The sequence below is a fragment of the Rhincodon typus genome, chromosome 6 (assembly GCF_021869965.1).
Source record: "Rhincodon typus isolate 14 chromosome 6, sRhiTyp1.1, whole genome shotgun sequence".
NCBI lineage: Eukaryota > Metazoa > Chordata > Chondrichthyes > Orectolobiformes > Rhincodontidae > Rhincodon > Rhincodon typus.
The window spans coordinates 16,914,581-16,934,228 of NC_063337.1; the positions used below are offsets into that span (position 1 = coordinate 16,914,581).

The following is a 19,648-nucleotide window of genomic DNA, read 5'->3' on the forward strand; positions in this document are numbered from 1 at the left end:
TAGCTATGTTGAAGTTTAGACCAAACAAAATGAGATTCGGGGAAATCTGAAATAAAAGCAGAAAACGTTCTTGACACAGAGCAGGCCGGACACCTCTGTGGAGAGAGAAACAGTTAGTGTATGCCATCAGATCAAGAATAGTTTTGATCAAAGTCAGGAATCACTCCACATCAGATTATAGTCCAACGGTTTATTTGAAATCACAAGCTTTCGGAGTCACTTCACCTGACGAAGGAGCAGCACTCCGAAAGCTTGTGATTTCAAATATAACTGTTGGTCTATAATGTGGTGTCATGTGACTTCTGACCTTGTCCACCCCAGTCCAACATCAGCACCTCCACATCACAGGTTCTGATCACAGTTCAGTTGCTCCCTAATCTGCTGAGACTTTGTAGCATTTTTTGTATTTACTTAATATATAGGTATATTGTTACTGCATATCTGCACTAGGTTTTAATGGTACAGGACAGTTCACAAGACAAGGGATTAAATTTTGGAAGATGTGGTAAATCAATGAGTAGTGTCGAAACCAAAGAGAAAGGAATAATGGAAATGATGAACCGACTCGGACATGAATGGATGAAGAGCGTGAATCTAAGAGTCAACCAACAGAAAGGACTCAGATTTACAAAGAGAATAAAAGCATAAAAGACTCTGTATCTGAGTGCACTTAGCGTTTGAAACAAACAGATGAACTGAGAGTATACATAGAAATGAATTGCTATAGTCTGGTAGCTGCTGTAGAGATAGGGTTGCAGGACAAGATGGATGGGACATGCATATTGAAAGGTTCAAGACACTTGAGAATAACAAAAAAGTGGAAAGAGGTGAAGGGGTGACTTTGTTAGTTAATGGTGGTATTAGCAGAATTCCCTCCCTAACGGCATTGTGGGTCTATCTACAGCACATGGACTGCAGCAGTTTAAGAGGCAGCTCATCACCATCTTCTCAAGAGCAACTGGTGACAGACAATAAATCCTGGCATAGCCAGTGACACCCACATCGCACAAGTGAATAAATAAAGTGGGATGGCCTGAGTTCAAGAAACTAAGAAAAGGAAACAATTTAGATAGAAATGAGAAATAATAAAGGCAAGAAGTGGGAGTGATGTACGGGCTCCTTTACTGTAACCACATAGTCGGGGAGAACGTAAATGAAGAAACAATGATAGCTCGTTAGAAAAGCATGAAGATAATCATGGGATATTTTAATCTGCATACGGACTGAAAAATCAGATAGGCAAATACAATCTCGATGAAGAGTTCAAGCATGTTTTCAGGGTAGTTTCTGAGATCAGCATGTTCTGAAGGTGACCCAAGAACAGGCTACATCAGACCGGATATTGTCTAATGAGATATGACTGATTCGTTAAAGATCTCATATTCAGGGGGTCCCCAGGTAGCAGTGACCATAAGAGAGCCGGGGGTAGAAGTGAGTGTAGTGGCCAACCCTAAAGAGAAGGTACTGGAAGGTCTGAAGGTGGATAAATCACCTGAGTCAGATGAACTACACCCCAAAGCCCTGAAGGAGATTGTGGAATTATGGGTGGTGATCTTTCAGGAATCACTGGAGTCCGTTCTAGAGAACCGGAAAATTGCTAATGTACCATCCCTGTTTAAGAAGTGAGGAAAGCAGAAGACAGGAAACTGTAGGCCAATTAGCCTGTCATCTGTTGTTGGTAAGATTTTAAAGTACATTATTAAGGATAAGACTGTGGAGAACTTGGAAGTGCATGGCAAAATAGGGCTGAGTCAGCATGGGTTTGTCAAGCGGGAGTCATGTCTGACAAATCTGTTACAATTCTTTGAGGAGCTAATGAGCAAGTTAAACAAAGGAGAGACAGTGGATGTAATCTATTCAGATTTCCAGAAGGCCTGGGATTAGATGCCATGCAGTAGATAATAACTCATGGTTTTAGGGGCAAGGTACTAGCATGGATAGAGAATTGGTCAACTGGCAGAAGGCAGAGAGTGGGGATGGAGGGATCTTTTTCAGAATGGCAGCCAGTAACTTGTGGGGTTCTGCAGGGGTCGGTGTTAGGACTACAACTTTTCACTTTACATGTTAATGATCTTAACAAAGGAACTGAGGTCATTGTTATTAAGTTTGCAGATGACACAAAGATAGGTGGAGGTACAGGAAATGTTAAGGAAGTGGGGAGGCTGCAGAAGGATTTGGACAGGCTAGGACAGTAGCAAAGAAGTTGCAGATAGAATATGATGTGGGGAAGAATGAGGTCAGAAGGATAGAGGTGTAGAATATTCTCTAAATGGACAAAGGCTTCAGAAATCTGAAGCACAAAGGACCCAGTGTCCTAGCTTAGGATTCTCGTAAGATTCACACACAGGTTCGGTTGGCAGTTCAGAAGGCTAATGCAATGTTAGCATTCATTTCAAGAAGACTAGAATACAAGAGCAGAGATATACTGCTGAGGCTGTATAAGGCTCTGATCAGACTGCATTTGAAATATTGTGAGCAGTTTTGGGCCTCGTATCTAAGGAAGGATGTGATAGCATTGGAGGGGGTCCAGAGGAGCTACTTTACAAGAATGATCCTAGGAACGAAGGGCTTGTCATATGAGGAGCAGTTGAGGACTCTGCGTCTGTACTTGATAGAGTTTAGAAGGATGAGGGAGATCTCATTGAAACTTACAGAGTTCTACGAAGCCTGGATAAAATGGACATGGAGAAGATGTTTCTACTAGTAGGACAGCCTAGGACCCGAGGACACAACCTCAGAGTGATGGGACAACCCTTTAGGACTGAGATGAGGAGGAATTTCACAGCCAGAGGGTGGTGAATCTATGGAATTCATTGCTGCAAAAGGCTATGAAGGCCAAGTCATTGAATGTCTTTAAGACAGAGATAGATAAGGTCTTGATTAGTAAGAGGATCAGGGTTACGGAGAGAAGGCAGAAGAATGAGGGAGAGAAACATATCAGCCATGATTGAAATGTGGAGCAGAGTTGATGGGCTGAATGGTCTAATTTTGCTCCTGTATCTTAATGTCTTATATAATTTAATTTTCATTCAATTTGATGGAGAAAGGACTAGATCAGAGACTGATTTTTAAAAATTTAAATAAGGCCAATTATGGGGGCATGAAAACAGAGCTGGCTAAAGTGAATTAGCAAAATAGATAAAGGATTGGTTTATGGAGATATAGTGGCAGACATTTAAGGGTATATTTCAGAATACATGGAATAGATACATTCTAATGTGAAAAATAAGTTTCAACGGTGGACCCACCATCTGTGGTCAACTAGAAATGCTAAGGATAGCATCAAAGAAAAGGCAAACAACTGTGGAAAAATTCAGAAGATTAGAGGGAGCAGAAAAAGAGCAAAGCTAAGCAAAAAAGAGGAAGGAAAAATTACAGTATAAGCGAAAGCTAACCAGAAATATTAAAACAGCTCATAATATTTCCCTCCAAATATTTAAAGAAAATTAACCAAGTGAACATATGTATGATAGATAAATAAATGGCCGATGAATTAAACAGATAGTTTACATCTGTCTTTGCTATAGATGATACAAATATCAGCTGTAAATCAGTAAATGGAAGGGAGAGAAAGCACAAAAAAAATCATAATCTCTAAAGAAGTGGAACTGAGTAAATTGTTGGAGCTGCAGGCTGATAAGTGCCTGCGTCCTGATGGACTCCATCGTAGGGGTGTTAAAAAATGACTTAGCAGGATTGTAAGTGCCTTGGTTTTAATTTTTCAATGTGAAGATGAGAAAAAGAGGCTATTAGAAGATATAAACTGGTTAAGTGAGTGGGCAAAGACATGGTAAGTGGAGTATAATGTGGAAAAATGTCCATTTTGGCAGTAAGAACAAAAAAGAAGCACATTGTCTAACTGGTGAGAAATTGCAGAGCTCTGAAAAGCAGAGATATGGATTTCATTCCGCATGAATTGCAAAAGGTTATATGTAGGTATAGCAAGTAATGGGGAAGCTAATGGAGTTAACATTTATTGCAAGGGAGATTGAATACAAAAGTAGTAAGGTTCAGATTCCGTTCCACAGGGCACCATTGAGACTGCATCTGGAGCATTACACACAGTATTTGACACTTTATTTAAGAAAGCATCTAAGCGTGTCAGTGAAAGTTTAGAGGAGGCTTCCTAGACTAATACCTGGAATGGGGATGTTGTCTTATAAGGAAACGTTGAACATGCTCAGTTTTTTCACTGGAGTTTAGAAGATGAGAGGTGATTTGATTGAAACCTATATGATCCTGAGGGGTCTTGACAGAGTACATGCGGAGAAGGTGTTTCCTCTTAAAGGAGAATCTAGAGATGAAGGATACTAAAAATCAAGGGTCCCTCATATTCAAAATGGCTAAGGTGAATTTCTTCTTTTACTCAGTCATTCACGAGACTTTGGAACTCCTTTACTGAAAAGGTGGTGGAAGCAGAATATTTGAATGTTTTGAAGACAGTGGCAGGTAGATTCTTGTAAAGCAAGGGGGTGAAAGATTATCAGAGATAGCTGGAATGTGGATTCGAGTTTGCAGTCAGATCAATCATGGAAATCAGAGCAAGCTCAAGGGGGTGAATGGCTTATTGCTGTTCCTGATTCATATGTTTGCACATAACAACAGCTTGTATTTATTTTCTTGAGAAAGCAGGACGGATGTCCTATGAAGAGAGATTGGGCAAATTGGGTCAGAGTTTTGAAGAATTTTGAAGGTGATCTCATTGAAACTTCAATAAAAATACTTAAAGGGATAGACAGGGTAGATGCACCTAAGATGTTTCCCTCATTATGGAACGTAGAACTCGGGCACAATTTAAAAATATATGAGATGCCATTTAGGTCTGAGATGAGGAGAATGTTTGTTTATTCAGAAGGTCGTGACCCCTTGGATTTCTCAACCACAGAGGACTGTGAAGGCTCATTCTTTGAGTATGTTTGAGATAGAAATTGATAGATTTCTGATTACAGTGGCATGCAGGGTTATGGAATGGGGTGGATGAAAGGCATTGAAGTATTTGATCAGCCATGATCGTGTTAAATGGTGGGATAGGTTTGATGGACTGGATGGTCTACTCCTGTTCTTATGTTCTATTTAGCACCTTTTAATATAGTGAGATGTATAAAGGGGCTTCAAAAGTTCATTAACAGACAAAATCTGGCACCAAGCCAAGTAAGAAAATATTAGCACAGAAAAGAGAGAGGATTTAGCAGTGTCTTGAGGGATGATAAAGATCCCAAGAAGTTTGGGAAGGTAACACTTGAAGAAAAGCTTAAGGGGCCTAAACAGCTGAAGGCAGAGATGTCAATGGAGATACAAAAGAGATCTGAATTTGAGCAGTGCATAGAATTCAGCACACTGCAGAAGTTATGGAAATTGCCCAGGCAAAGCATAGATTTTGGCCTGCTAAGACCATTATTTGTTGCCACAACTAATGTACACATAATTAACGTATGAAACAGGGCTACAGTAATCCCCTCAGATCTAGGCACCAGATACAACACCTGCCTTCAGATGATTGCCATCCATTTGAAAACCTTTTTTTCCTGAGAAGGAACAGTGCTCATTGAAGAAATGGATACAATGCAGTGAGATTCAGGTTCTCTACCAGACTTAAGTTTAGTTTGATACGTAACATTGTCATTTGCAGTAGAATTACTACATTTCAATTCTCAGCTCCTTAATCCCTTAATTGCAACTTTGTGAACTGCATTTAACAGCCTTCCAAAGGAGGATTTGCCAGTATAGGAAATCCTGTAAAATAACATGGTCACCAGATCCACCATCAATCACTTGCATTTTAGTCTGCTGTAATTTTAACAACCTGTCCATGTGCTACTTGAGTCCCTCATAAGGCCAACTAATGCCTCCCCCTACTGTCTCCATTCCCTTCCAGTTTCCTTCCACCCCTGATTGGTCTGCCCAGCCCAATGCATCCCACATCCCTGTCATAAGGACTGTTAACCTGATCCTGTCAAAAACACCCCTACTCCCACTTAACTTTAATTCTACCTTTATGGCTCTTTGTAGTTGGATATAGAATGCTATCAACTGGCTGCCTAGATTTTAATTTATTCATTCATAGGATGTGAACATTGCTGGCTAGGCAAAAATTTATTGCCCAACCCTAAATGCCCTTGAGAAGATGGTGGTGATCTGCTCTCTTGAAGCAATGCAAACTTTGGGAGCTTAGGAACACACAGAGTACTGTTGGGAAGGAATTTCCAGGATTTTGACCAAGCGAGGAATGATGGTATAATTCCAAGTCAGGATGATGTGGTTGGAGCATACAACCGAAGTTGTGGCTTTCCTACGCAACTGCTGTCCTGGTATTGCTAGATAGTAGAGGTCATATCTTGGAAAGACTGTTGAAGGAGCTTAAGTGAATGACCACAGTGCATCTGGTACATAGCACTGTCGCGATATATCAGTGGTTGAAATAGTGAATGTTGGAGGTTGTAAATGGGGTGTCAATCAAGCAGGTTGCTTTGTTTGGATGGTGTTGAACCTCTTGAGTGTTAGAGCTGGCAAGTGAAGAATAGTGGATTATGCTCTTCAGTTGTGCCTTGTAGATGGTGAACAGTATTTGGGAGACAGGAGGTAAGTTACTCACTGAAGAATTCCTAGTCTCTGACCAGTTCCTGTAACCACTGTTTTTGACTTTGATTTGATTGATTTGATTAATTAATTGTCACATGTACGTAGGCACAGTGAAAAGTTTTGTTTTGTGTGCAGTATAGGCAGATCATTCCATACAGTAATAATAGGGTGATAGAATGCTGCAAGGACTAAAAAGTTACTGCTGCAAAGAAGGTGCGCAAAAGCAAGATTTATATGGCTAGTCCAGTTGAGATTCTGGTCAATGGTAGCCCCCAGGATGTTGATAGTGAGGTTTTCAGCAGTTGTAATGCCATTGCATGTCACGTGGCAATGTAGAATGTCTCTTGATGGAGATGGTTATTGCCCCTCGTATATGTGTGACACACATGTTACTTGCCACTTATCCCTGTCCTTGCTGCTTATGAACACAGACAGGAGTTGAGTGGCCTTGGCAGAACCCAAACGAAAGGTGATAAATGCTGAGTGATTGCGACATGATAGCACTGTCGATGACATCTATCAATGTGCTGGTTATCGAGAGTAAATTGATAGCCTTGTACCAACATTCACATGTACAAACATAGGAATTAGATGGAGAAGGAAGCCATTCAGCCCCTTGAGTCTGCTCCACCATTCAACAAGATCATGGGGATGACCCATTTGTGCTTCCAATTCCACATTCCCATCTGTCCCAATAACCTTTCTCTAAATCCTGAAACCCCTTCTCTCACAAGAATGTGTTTACCTCCACCTTAAAACATACTCAACGAGTCGGCCTCCTACACCTTCTATGCAGAGTAACAAAACTTTGACAGAAAAACAGATTATCTCCATCTCTGTTCTAAAGCCCTTAACTTTAAGACAGCATTCCTGAAATTCATCCACAGGAGAAAAACTTCTTTTCCCATTTCCACCTTATCAGAACAACTTGTAAACTTCAATCAAGTCACCCTGTCATTCTTTTAAACTCCTGTGAAAATCAGCCCAGCCTCTCCAAACTATCCTCATAAGACAGGCCAACTATTCCCGTTATCAATCACTCCTCTGTACTGCCACCTGAAAGAAAAGCTGCATAGTCTACCTAACAGAAAAAGAACACAGATAAATGGAAAAATATATTAATAAAGTAAGTGATGAGGCAGCTTTGAGATGCATGGAGGAACTTTGTGTAACGATATGCATCTTCTCTATTTTTGATAACTCTAGTGAGCTGACTTTAAAGGGACAAAGCACTGCAGACAGGTACCAAGACAGTGGTATGTATTAGGCCCAATAACAGGAGCCCAAGGTGTAAAGGTCCTTCAGTGCTTGGTTGGGGCCAGATGGCTATGCTCAGGTTGGGGTTGGGAGGATGCACTTGTTCTCAGGTTGGGTGCGCTGGAGACTGGAATTTCAGTCCCTGTGTCGGATCACAAATAATCATGGAAGAAATCACCTAGGCTGACAATATCATGTAAATGTATACTATTACTAAGTTCACCATCTTTTGCCTCAATGAATAAGCAGTTGTGACAGCTAAAGCAGATGCAGATATCAATCTAAATGCCGGGATTTCTGCTCCCTTTGTGCCATAACCCATCAAGCTATTTCTCTGTGACGTAGAAAAGACCTGGTAGTCCTTATGCTACTCAGTGGACCTCACTGAGGAAAGAAATCACCTGGGTTTCAGGATTAGATATGGCAGAACAGATGATGATTCAGCATGCATGAGTGATCCCCGAGACGATTAAATGGTTAACTTTATGATGCCATGGAACGTATTTAGTTTGTAGAAGGATCGGACAATGTTGGTCATTGGCCATTTTTTGTACTCCATCTCATTCTTAAATTCTTTAATATGAATAAGTGTTTAAGGATGTAACATTCAGAAGAGTCATCACCAGAATGTTTTGCAAGGCAGAGCAACTGAATTTCTTCGAAGCTGACTGTACCTGCTGAATTTCCAGTCTCATATTACATAGACAATTATGTAAATTATACAAATGATTTGGCTAAGAATGTGGGATGCATGGTTAGTAAGTTTGCGGATGACACTAAAATTACTGGTATAGTGGACAATGAGGAAGGTTATCTAAAAGTACAACAGGATCTTGATCAACTGGGCCAGTGGACTGAGGAATGGCAGATGAAGTTTAATTCAGATAAACGCATGTAGTTGTATTTTGGTAACACAAACCATGGCAGTTAATAGTGGAGTCCTGGGGAGTGCTGTGGAACAGAGAGACCTAGGGGTGCAGGAACATAGTTCCTTGAAAGTGGCATCTCAGATAGACAGGGTGGTGAAAAAGGCACTTGGCACGCTTGCCTTCATCGGTCAAAGCATTGAGTACAGGAGTTGGGAAATCATGTTACAGCTGTACAAGACATTGGTAAGGACACAGTTGGAGTACTGTGTACAATTTTGGTTGCCCTGCTGTAGGAAGGATGCAATTCAACTTGCAAGAGTGCAAAAAATATTTATCAAGATATTACTGAGACTGGAAGGTTTGAATTATAAGCAGAGGCTAGATAGGCTGGGACTTTTTCCCTGGAACATAGGGGGTTTATAAAATAATGAAGGGCATAGATGAGGTGAATAGCCACAGTCTTTTTCCCAGGATAGGGGAGTCCAAAACGAGAGCACATAGACTTAAGGTGAGAAGGGAAAGATTTAAAAGGGACTTAAGGGCAACATTTTCACACAGACGGTGGTGTGTGTATGGAACGAGTTGCCAGAGGAAGTGGTAGAGGAGGGTACAATTACAATATTTAAAAGGCATTTGGACAGGAAAACGGGGAGCGAAGGGAAGGCCAAAAGCAGGCAAATAGGACAAGATGAATTTGGAAACCTGCTCGGCATGAATGAGTTGGACCGAAGGGCCCGTTTCTGTGCTGTATGTCTCTATGACTCTGTATTATAAGAGCTGACTGATGTTTGTTTTAAAATGACTCCTTTTTGTCACTGTCTCCAGCTGTTTACAAGACTATGCTTCAGCGCTAACAAGATGTAGCATGTTTGATTGAAGCTACAATGAAAGCATCCAAAAAGAATTATCCCAATATTGTTTTTGGTTCCATACTTTCCAGCCAGATCACTGAATCGTTACACTGATTTATATCTCAGTGTCTGTGCAGATTCTTATACATCCACATGCTCACCTCACTAAGTGCTTGCTCAGAAGGATTTTATATGGTTCATTTACTCCCATTCCATTTGTGTACAGTATCTAAAGCATGAAAGAATTCCTCAGTGAAACACCGCTGATAGCTTTTCTGTCACTTCTCTTATAGGATTACACGATAACGATGTATTTCCAACAATACTGGAGGGACAAGAGGCTTGCTTATTCAGGGATACCTCTCAATCTGACGCTAGACAACCGAGTGGCAGATCAGCTCTGGGTGCCTGACACCTACTTCCTGAACGACAAGAAATCATTTGTGCATGGTGTCACGGTGAAGAACAGAATGATCCGCCTTCATCCAGATGGAACAGTGCTTTACGGACTGAGGTTTGTGTCGGAACTTTATTTATTGCCCTGGCAATGTGCCAACGCTTGCATGTTGGGAAGGCAGTTCATTTTCTGGCAGACTGTAACCCTCACCTCAGGCTAGAGAGGGAGAATAAAACCTATAGCAAGCATGCGACCTGGCTGGTGCTCATTGTCTTTCACCTCTCCGGTGCCGTCATCAGTCAGCTTTTGTCTGGTCAGGTTTGGTTTCTGTCTCCAGAAAGCCCCACAGTGACTGCAAATTGAAAACAGGGCAGAAATTTGCAAATACATCTCATGTAACAAGGCAGAGAGAAAAATTCCCTTGCAAATTAATTAACCACTCATACTTACATTCATATATAATTCGTAGCATTTATTGAATTCTGATTTAATTTTCTTCTGCCTTAGGAGCGTTAAGTTCTTTCTTTTTTCTGTCCCAGAATATTGTAGGTTTTCTCAGTCATGTGCCCCAGGGCTTCTAGATGATCTGGACACAGCATATGTCAGGACAGTGCACAGGGCATAGCACAGGCCAACAAAGGTTCCTTCTTTTGAAATGGAAGGAAAATCTTACAGGAAAATTTCCCCCTCGCACATTAAATACCTCTGTGTCACTCGCAACATAATAAATTCCATTTTGTAAATCGGAGAAAAACAGGGTCCCAGTCCCAAAATGGGCACTTACAGTAATAATAAAGATACAGTCAGACTGCCAGTGGTGGAAAGATGAAACGTCTGTATAATTGGTTTGAAGAATTATAACGAGAAAAAATAATCTGAAATTCTGAGCTAACTAGTGGCTTCAGGGAATCATTTTGAAGGCTGTTTGCAGATTCTTCTGAGGGTAAGGGAGTTAAAGCAGTAATTACCACCAGATATGGGCCATAATTGATTTTTTTTTTTAATAACCGAAGATAGCTTTAGCTCTCCTTGGGTTTTTGCAGTTATGTTATAGAGAGGCAATTTAAAAAAACTGGATTTGGCAAGAATTCTGCAAAGTCCACAACAGACAAATTTCAAACCAATCCCCAAAACTGTATGATTCATAGATTTGACAGAATCACTGTCAGCCTCTCAAAAGCTACATTTTAATAAAATTAGCTCATTCCCATTTTTGGTCTAGTTTGAAATTGTGTGGGCTAGATATTCACAGACTTGATTCCTAGAGCATGCTGATTTTGATGGCCTTAACAAAGATGATGATCGAGATTGTACAATTGACTACAATTTCCATAGGATCGGGAGAGGGGGATTAATTTGTGCCTGCCTTGTGAATTCATCTGTACTTTGATTGAATTAAAATAAGTGAATTAGCATATGAATTTACCATATAAGTGAGGAAAATATGAGCATATAACATGGATGGGAAAAAGACTTCCTGGTTCCAAATGGAAGTAGATCCTAAACACAGGGCATCTGGAAGATACACGAACCAACTAAATAACTAAGCAACAAATCAAATTGGGAAAATTGCATACATTTGAAGCTAGGAATATTCCATCACACCTCATAAAGGGGAGATGTTGATGTAGTCATGTCACTGCACTAGTAATCAAGGTTAAGGTTCTGGGGATCATAATCCCATCATAACAAAGTCTGAAATTTGAATTCAACAAAAGGAAATGTGGAATTACTAAAAAAAAATGCTAGCCCAATAGTGACCATGTAAATATTGTTGATTGCTGTAAAAGCCCACCTAGCTACCTAATATCCTTTAGGGAATGAAAGATTGCTTGCAACACCTGTGAATATATATTAAAAAAAATCTCTCCAATTTACCCTTTGTAACTTGGAATGTCTTTTTCATTTGGAAGTTTTACAAGTTCCTTTTAATGGATGAGCTGCGAGTTCACACCCGCCCCCTGTATTTCTAATCTGCTTCTGTTTGTGATGGCTGAATGTGAGAAATATTACTGAGCAGAAGCTGAAAATTCTCTTTTCTGGGAATAAATTACCGACATAAATGTCCAAACAGTTCGGGATCAGTGGTTGTTGCATTATTGAAATGTCTGGCACAACATCTGGAATCAAATCAGTTTTTGTAGGGGAAATTCATAGCCCATGGGAGTTGGCTGCAGACAGGATTCAGGCAGTTCTAAAGATTAGAAACATGCATCCACCTAATACTGAGCTGACTTTACTGTCAAATCTATCACTGAAGCAGTGGCGAAAACAAATTTGATCAAATTTCTCCTTTCCAGTGAGGTCATAGGCAGCCTATCAGAACTAAGAGAGCAAAATGCTTGTTACCAGCAGGAGGTAACTTGTAATTTTTTTATTGTTCATTCATGGAATGAGGGCGTCACTGGCCAGGCAGCATTTATTGCCCATTCCTAATTGCCCAGAAGACAGTTCAGAGTCAACCACATTGCTGTGGGTCTCGAGTCACGTGTAGGCCAGACCAGGTAAGGATGGCAACTTCCTTCCCTAAAGGGCATTAGTGAGCCAGAGGGGTTTTTCCAACAATCAAAAATAGATTCACGGTCATCATTAGATTCTTAATTCCAGATATTTATTGAATTTAAATTCCACCATCTGCTGTGGTGGGATTTGAGCCTGGATCCCCAGAACATTACCTGGGTCTCTGGATGAACAGTCCAGCAATAATACCACTAGGCCATTGCCTCCCCTGAGTCAAAGAGTCCCTACAGTATGGAAGCCGGCCATTTGACCAATCTAGTCCACACTGATCTATCCCATCCAGATGCACCCATTCCCCTACCCTATCCTTGTCACCCTGCATTTCCCACGGTTAAACCACCTAGCCTGCACATCCCTGGACATTATGGGCAATTTAGCATGTCCAATCCACCTGACCTGCACATCTTTGGACTGTGGCATGAAACTGGAGCACCCTGTGGAAACCCACACAGACGCAGAGAAAATGTGCAAGCTTTACACAGATAGTCACCTGAAGGTGGAATCGAACCTGGGTCCCTGGAGCTGTGAGGCAGCACTGCTAAACACTGAGCAACCGTGCTGCCCTGTTTACACAGCACCTATACCAAGGTAAAAAAATTCTAAGCACTTTGCTGGGGAATTATCAAATAAAATGTAACATCAAACCACATGTCCAGGTAGATGATGTAGAAAGTGAACTAGAGAAGCTGAGATTTTGAGAAGGAGTTTCAGAGCCCAGGGCTTCCCCAGGGGCTGAAGGTATTGCTGCCATTAATGGATGGTTTAAAATCAAGGCTGCACCAGAGGCCAGAATTGGAGAGGTGCACAGAGCACGCAGCACAGTGGGGCTGGAGGAGCTTTGAAAACCTGGACAAGAAATTTTAAAACAGATGCATGACTGAACTGCAGGCTAATACAGGTCAGCAGCAGATGAATGGAACTTTGTAAGAGGTGGAATGTCAGAAGCACAGTTTTATATATCCTAAAAACCACGGAGGGTGTAAGATATGAGACTAAAAGAATGCCAGAAGTCAGTCCAGTTACATGGCGCTTTGAAGAAGAAAGGTTCTGAAGAAGAGGCTTGAAGCATTAACAATGTTGCTGTCTCCACTAATGCAGAAGATGGTTTGTATGTGGAATGAACTACCAGAGAAAGTGGTAGATGGAGGTACAATTACAATATTTAAAAGACATTTGGACACGTTAATGAATAGGAAAGGATTAGAAGGATATGGGCCAAATGTAGGCAAGTGAGACTAGTTTAGTTTGGGAAAATTGGTCAACAGAGATGAGTTGGACCGAAGGGCCTGCTTCCGTGCTGTATGCCTCAATGCTGCTGGAGCTGCTGTGTTTCTCAAGCATTTTCTCTTTTTACTTGGGACTTTACTGCTTGATTTGAAAGTCCTATGAATGACATGCTTATTGAAATGGGGATGTCATGGTGAAATAAATATTGGAATATGGATGATCAGTTCTGTCCCAAATGAAACTATTGCTGAAAGACTCTTTCTGGATCAGAAAATTTTTCTATCTGTCAGCACATTAAGCAAGAGGTTGAAACTAATGAAGGACTCACTGGATATAAGTCAAACAGTTTAAATTAAACTCCAAATGTGGTGAAGGGGAGATATGAAGAGAAAGATATCCCCGTTGTCACCTACAGAGCACCTTTCAGAGAACAGGCGTGGATGAAGGTGAGGAACTATGGTCTTGATGATGAAAGGGAAGCCAGTCAAACATGACATGGATACTTTGTTTTTCACAATACAAGGCATCCCTGTGGAATTTCAGGAAGACAATGAGAAGATATATATCTGAGAATAATATGTTCAATAGCGAAGCCATGGAATATATAGAAAAGTTCATGCTTAGTTCCAAGCCTGTACATTTGTCCAATAGCATGCCTCAGTGTTGATTTAGTTTAAATATTCTAACTGGAAAGTTGTACCGTGGAACTTGTTCCAAGTTGTGCATGTTGTATTAATACAGACGGGTACTTAAATAGCAGATTTATGTGACAGTATTTGCTATTGTAATATACACATTGTTAATCTTCAACTTACCACCAACTTCAGAATATGTAGATAAAGATCCAGAAAAAAAAATTGATAATGTTAAAGGCGCTTAGTATCTATCAGGAATGACAGAGAGCATTAATTCTTCAATAAACTTAAGTTTAAAGAATGGCATGAGTACAATCGTGAGAGCTTATCTTATTTCTAATGACCAAGATGTAGAATCAGTTTGGGTAGAGAAAAGAAATTGCTTGTGGGAGTACTTTATGGATCACTTCACAATAACTACATCTCCACAGTACATACACGGCATACAAGTAAGAGTGATTTGAAAATTAATAATAGAAAATAAGGAAACGGCAGATGAATTGAACAGGTATTTTGCATTAGTCTTCAGTATAGAGGGTACAAGAGACATCCCAGAAGCAGTAACAAACCAGGAAATAGAAGAAAGAGAGTAACTCAGGAAAATCACAAACAACAAGGAAGTAAGTGATGCGTGGTAAAGTGATGGGCCTGCCCAGGTCTCAATGGACTTCAGTTTGAGAGGGAGAAGCGGGAATCAGATGTAGTAGTATTACAATTGAACAAAGATAACTATAAAGGCATGAGGGAAGAGCTGGCAAGAGTTGATTGGAAAGAGAGCCTAACAGGGAAAACATTGGAGCAGCAATAGCAGGCATTTCTGGGAGTTACTTGGGAGTCACAACAGAAATTCATCTCAAGGAAGAATGATACTAAGGGGAGGGTGAGGCAACCATGGCTGACAAGGGGAGTCAGAGACAACATAAAAGCAAAAGAAAAACCATAAATGTGGTGATGGTTTCTGGGAAGTCAGAGTATTGGGAAGCGTTTAAAAATCAGACAAGGACAACTAAAAAAAATGATAAGGGGGAAGGAGATTAAATCTGAGAGTAGCCGAGCTAGTAATATAGAAGAAGATAGCACGAGATTTTTCGGTATCGAAAAGGTAAGAGAGAGGCAAGAGTGGACTTTTGACAACTTGAAAATAAGACTGGAGAAGTAGAAACAGGGAACAAAGAAATGGCTGAGGAACTGAATAGGTACTTTGCATCAGTTTTCACAGAGAAAAACACCAGCAACACAGATTTCAAGAGAGTCAAGTGGCAGAGGTGAATGTAGTGACCATCGCAAAGGAGAAGGTGCTGGGAAAGCTAAAAACTTAAAGCTAAGTCTGAAGGTGGATCACCTGGATCAGATGGACTATTCGTCAGGATTCTGAAGGAGGTAGCTGAAGAGATTGTAGAGGCATTGGTGGTGATCTTTCAGGAATCACTGGAGTCAGGGAAGGTGCCAGAAGACTGGAAAAGGCAAAATATAAATCTTCTGTTTAAGAAGGATGGGAGTCAAAGACAGGAAACTGTGGACTGGTATGCTTGACCTCGGTGATTGGTAAGATTTTAGAGTCCATTGTTGAGGATGAGATTGTGGCGTACTTGGATGCATGGTAAACTACAGCTGAGTCAACATGGCTTAATCAGAGGTAAGTCATGCCTGAGAAATCTGTTAGAATTCTTTGAGGAACTAATAAGCAAATTAGTCAAAGGAGAGCCAATGGACATGATCCATTTGGATTTCCAGAAGGCCTTTGACAAGGTGCCGCACAGGAGGCTGCTAAATAAGATAAGAGCCCATGGTGTAAGGGGCAAGGTACTGGCATGGATAGAGGATTGGCTGACTGGCAGATGGCAGTGATGGGGATTAAAGAATCTTTTCCAGGACAGCTGCAGACCAGAGGAGTTCACAGGTGTCAGTTATTCATGTTATACATTAATGATCTGGATGAAAGCATTGAGAGCATTGTTGCTAAGCTCACAAATAACACAAAGATACATGGTGGGGCAGATAGCTTTGATGAAGTGGGAAGGCTGCAGAAAGATGTGGTCAGGCTGGGAGAGTGTACAAAGAAGTAGCAGATGGAATACAATGTGGAGAAAATGTGAGGTTATGCAGTTTGGTAAGAAGAATAGAGGCATAGACTATTTTCTAAATGGGAAAAGGCTTTGGAAATCTGAAACACAAACAGGCTTAGGAATCTTAGTTCAGGATTCTCTTAAGATTAACGTGCAGGTTCAGTTGGCAGTTTGGAATCAAATGCAACATTAGCATCTATTTCAAGGTGGTTTGGACATAAAAGCATGGATGTACTGCTGAGGCTGTATAAGGCTCTGGTCAGACCACATTTGGAATATTATGAACTGTTTTGCGTTCTGTATCTAAGGAACGATGTGATGGCATTGGAGGGGGTCCAGAAGAGATTTACAAGAATGATCCTGAGGATCTTAATGCTTCTCACAGGAGGAGCATTTGAGGACTCTGAGTCTCTACTCAGTGGAATTTAGAAGGATGAGGGGAGATCTCACTGGAACTTACAAAATACTGAAAGGCCTGGATAGAGTGAATGAGGAAAAGATATTTCCATTAGTAGGAAAGACTAGAGCCCAAGGGCTCAGCCTCACAGTGAAGGAAAAACCCTTTAGAACTGAGACGAGGAGGAATTTCTTCAGCCAGAGGGTGGTTAATCTGTGTAATTCATTGCCACAGCAGGTTTTGGAGGACAAATTGGAGTGTCTTTAACTCAGAGATAGATAGGTACTTGATTAATAGGGGGAGCAAGGGTTATGGGAAGAAGGCACGAGAATGTGGTTGAAATACATATCAACCATGATTGAATAGCAGAGTAGACACAATGGACCAAACAGCCTAATTCTGCTCTTATATCTTTTGGTCTTATGGTCTTTATCATAGGGCCTTAAAAGAAGTGACTAGTGGCATAGTTGATGTGTTGCTTTTAATTTTCCAAAATTAATTTGATTCAGAGATGGGTCATTTTACATTGAAAGATAGCAAATGTTATTCAGAAAGGGAGAGAAACAGAAATTAGCAAAACCACAGGCTGGTTAGCTTAACATCTGTCATCGGGAAAATGTTAGAAGCTATTATGAAAATTGTTAAAACAGGACACTCAGAAAAGTTCAAAATAGTCAGACAGTGTCAACCTGATTTTATGAATCATGTTTGACCAATCTGTTGGAATTCTTTGAGGAGGTAACACAATATAAAGGTGTATATAAAGGTGAATCAGTGGATATGGTTGACTTAGATTTCCAGAAGGCAATTGATAATTGTTACATCAAAACTTATTGGCGAAATTAAATCACATGGTATAACAGTTAGCGTATTGGCATGGATAGAAGATTGGCTGACTAACAGGGAGCAGACCATAGACATAAATGGGTCTTTACCGGATGACAGGATGTAGAGAATTAGAATCCTACAGATATATAGCACAGAAATGGCCCTTTGGTCCAACTCATCCATGCCGAGCAGGTTTCCTAAACTCAGCTAGCCCTATTTGCCTGCTTTTGGTCCATTTCCCTCTGACCCTTTCCTATCCATGTCTGTCTAAATGTCTCTTAAATTTTGTAATTGTACCTGCCTCTACCACTTCCTCTGACAGCTTACTTCATATGCACACCACCCTCTGTCTGAAAATATTGCCGCTCGGGTCCCTTTTAAATCTTCGCCTTATCACCTTAAACCTGTGCCCTCTAGTTTTGGACTTCCTTACCCTGGGGAAGAGACCTTGGCTATTCACCAATGTACTCAGCAGTGTGCAACAGAGTTCAGTACCAGGACCTCAAATGTTTGCAATTTATATAAATGACTTCGATGAAGGGATGGAAGGTATGGTTTGCCAGATTTTCCCATGACACAAAGACAGCTCGGTATGTAATCTATGATAATGACATGAAGAGACTACAAAAACGTATAGATAGGTTAAGTGAGTGGAGAAAGATATGGTAGAAGAAATTTATTGGGGAAGAATGTCCATTTTTGGAGGAAGAATACAAAATAAGCATATGATCTGAATGGTGAGGGACTGCAGATCTTGGAGATGCAGAAGAAGCTGGGTGTCCCCATGTATCAGTCACAAAAAAGTTAGGATGCAGGTGCAACCATTAACTATGAAAGTTGATAGAACATTATAATTTATCACAAGGAGTATTGAATAAAAAATAATGACATTATGGTTCAGTTGTACAGGACACTGGTGACACTGCATCCAGAACACTGTGCACAGCATTGGTCACCTTATTGTTATGATCCCAGCTGATGTTATTACTGGCCAAATCAGATCTCAACCTGAAACCTAACTTGATAGATTACATTTTGATTTGTTTGATTTTAATGAAGTGGTCTCCCATTGAAACATAAGCATGCAATGCTGCAGATTTTGCTTTAGAAATAAAACAGTAGTTTGTTAAGGAAAGAAATTAAGATAAAATAAAATAAACCAAACCATCTACTTATGGTACAAATTCAAATATTTTAAAACATATAGTAAAAGTATAATCTCATTAATCTCATAAAACTCCTTCCCAAATTGAAAAGATTAATAAAATGCTTTTAAATAGCCCCCAAAAGATATGCCAAATAGAGTACACAAAAACACCACTCATATAATACTCACACCAGACCGTATCTTCAGTGGGTTTGGTTTAAGTCAATTAAGATTTAAATTTTTAGACTGGAATGGCAGATAGCTTCTCTCTGGAGCTATCACAAGGCTGAGATAAATGTACTCATCTTTAATAATCTCTTCAGGATTCTATCCCAACACTTCAGGACTGGGACTAAAATTAATTCTTCACTATAAGGCAGTGGTTTTCAACTGGTGTACCATGAAAACTGTATGTGTGCTATGCAAATTTTGTATAAATGTGTACAAACTTTGCATTTTGCTCTGATCTGCTGAATTTCAATTATGTATCCATTCAATTATTTAATCAAACTTCTATTTTTAAAGATGTTGTTACAAATATGAAATGTCACCTACAAAATTAAGACACCTGAACCAAGTGCAGTATGTGGAACAGATTAAGGGCCATGAATAATTAGAAATAGTTGAGTTGAGCAGATTTCGCAAATGTATCTGGGATCACAGTTGAAGATGAGATAGTAGGAACTGCCGATGCTGGAGAATCTGAGATAACAAGGTGTAGAGCTGGATGAACACAGCAGGCCAAGCAGCATCAGAGGAGCAGGAAAGCTGACGTTTCGGATCAGGACCCTTCTTCAGAAGATTTCAGACCCTTTCTGAAGAAGGGTCCAGACTCGAAACGTCGGCTTTCCTGCTCCTCTGATGCTGCTTGGCCT

The 19,648-nt window shown here is 40.4% G+C and overlaps 1 protein-coding gene across 1 annotated transcript in view; it reads left to right on the top strand.

The window, feature by feature from the left end:
* Window positions 1-19,648, top strand: part of gabrb3 (gamma-aminobutyric acid type A receptor subunit beta3) — a 286,937-nt gene that overhangs the window by 177,586 nt on the left and 89,703 nt on the right. The window contains exon 4 of the mRNA XM_048598034.1: window positions 9,850-10,070. Coding sequence (XP_048453991.1) covers window positions 9,850-10,070 — 221 coding nt within the window. The remainder of the gene's footprint in view (window positions 1-9,849; window positions 10,071-19,648) is intronic.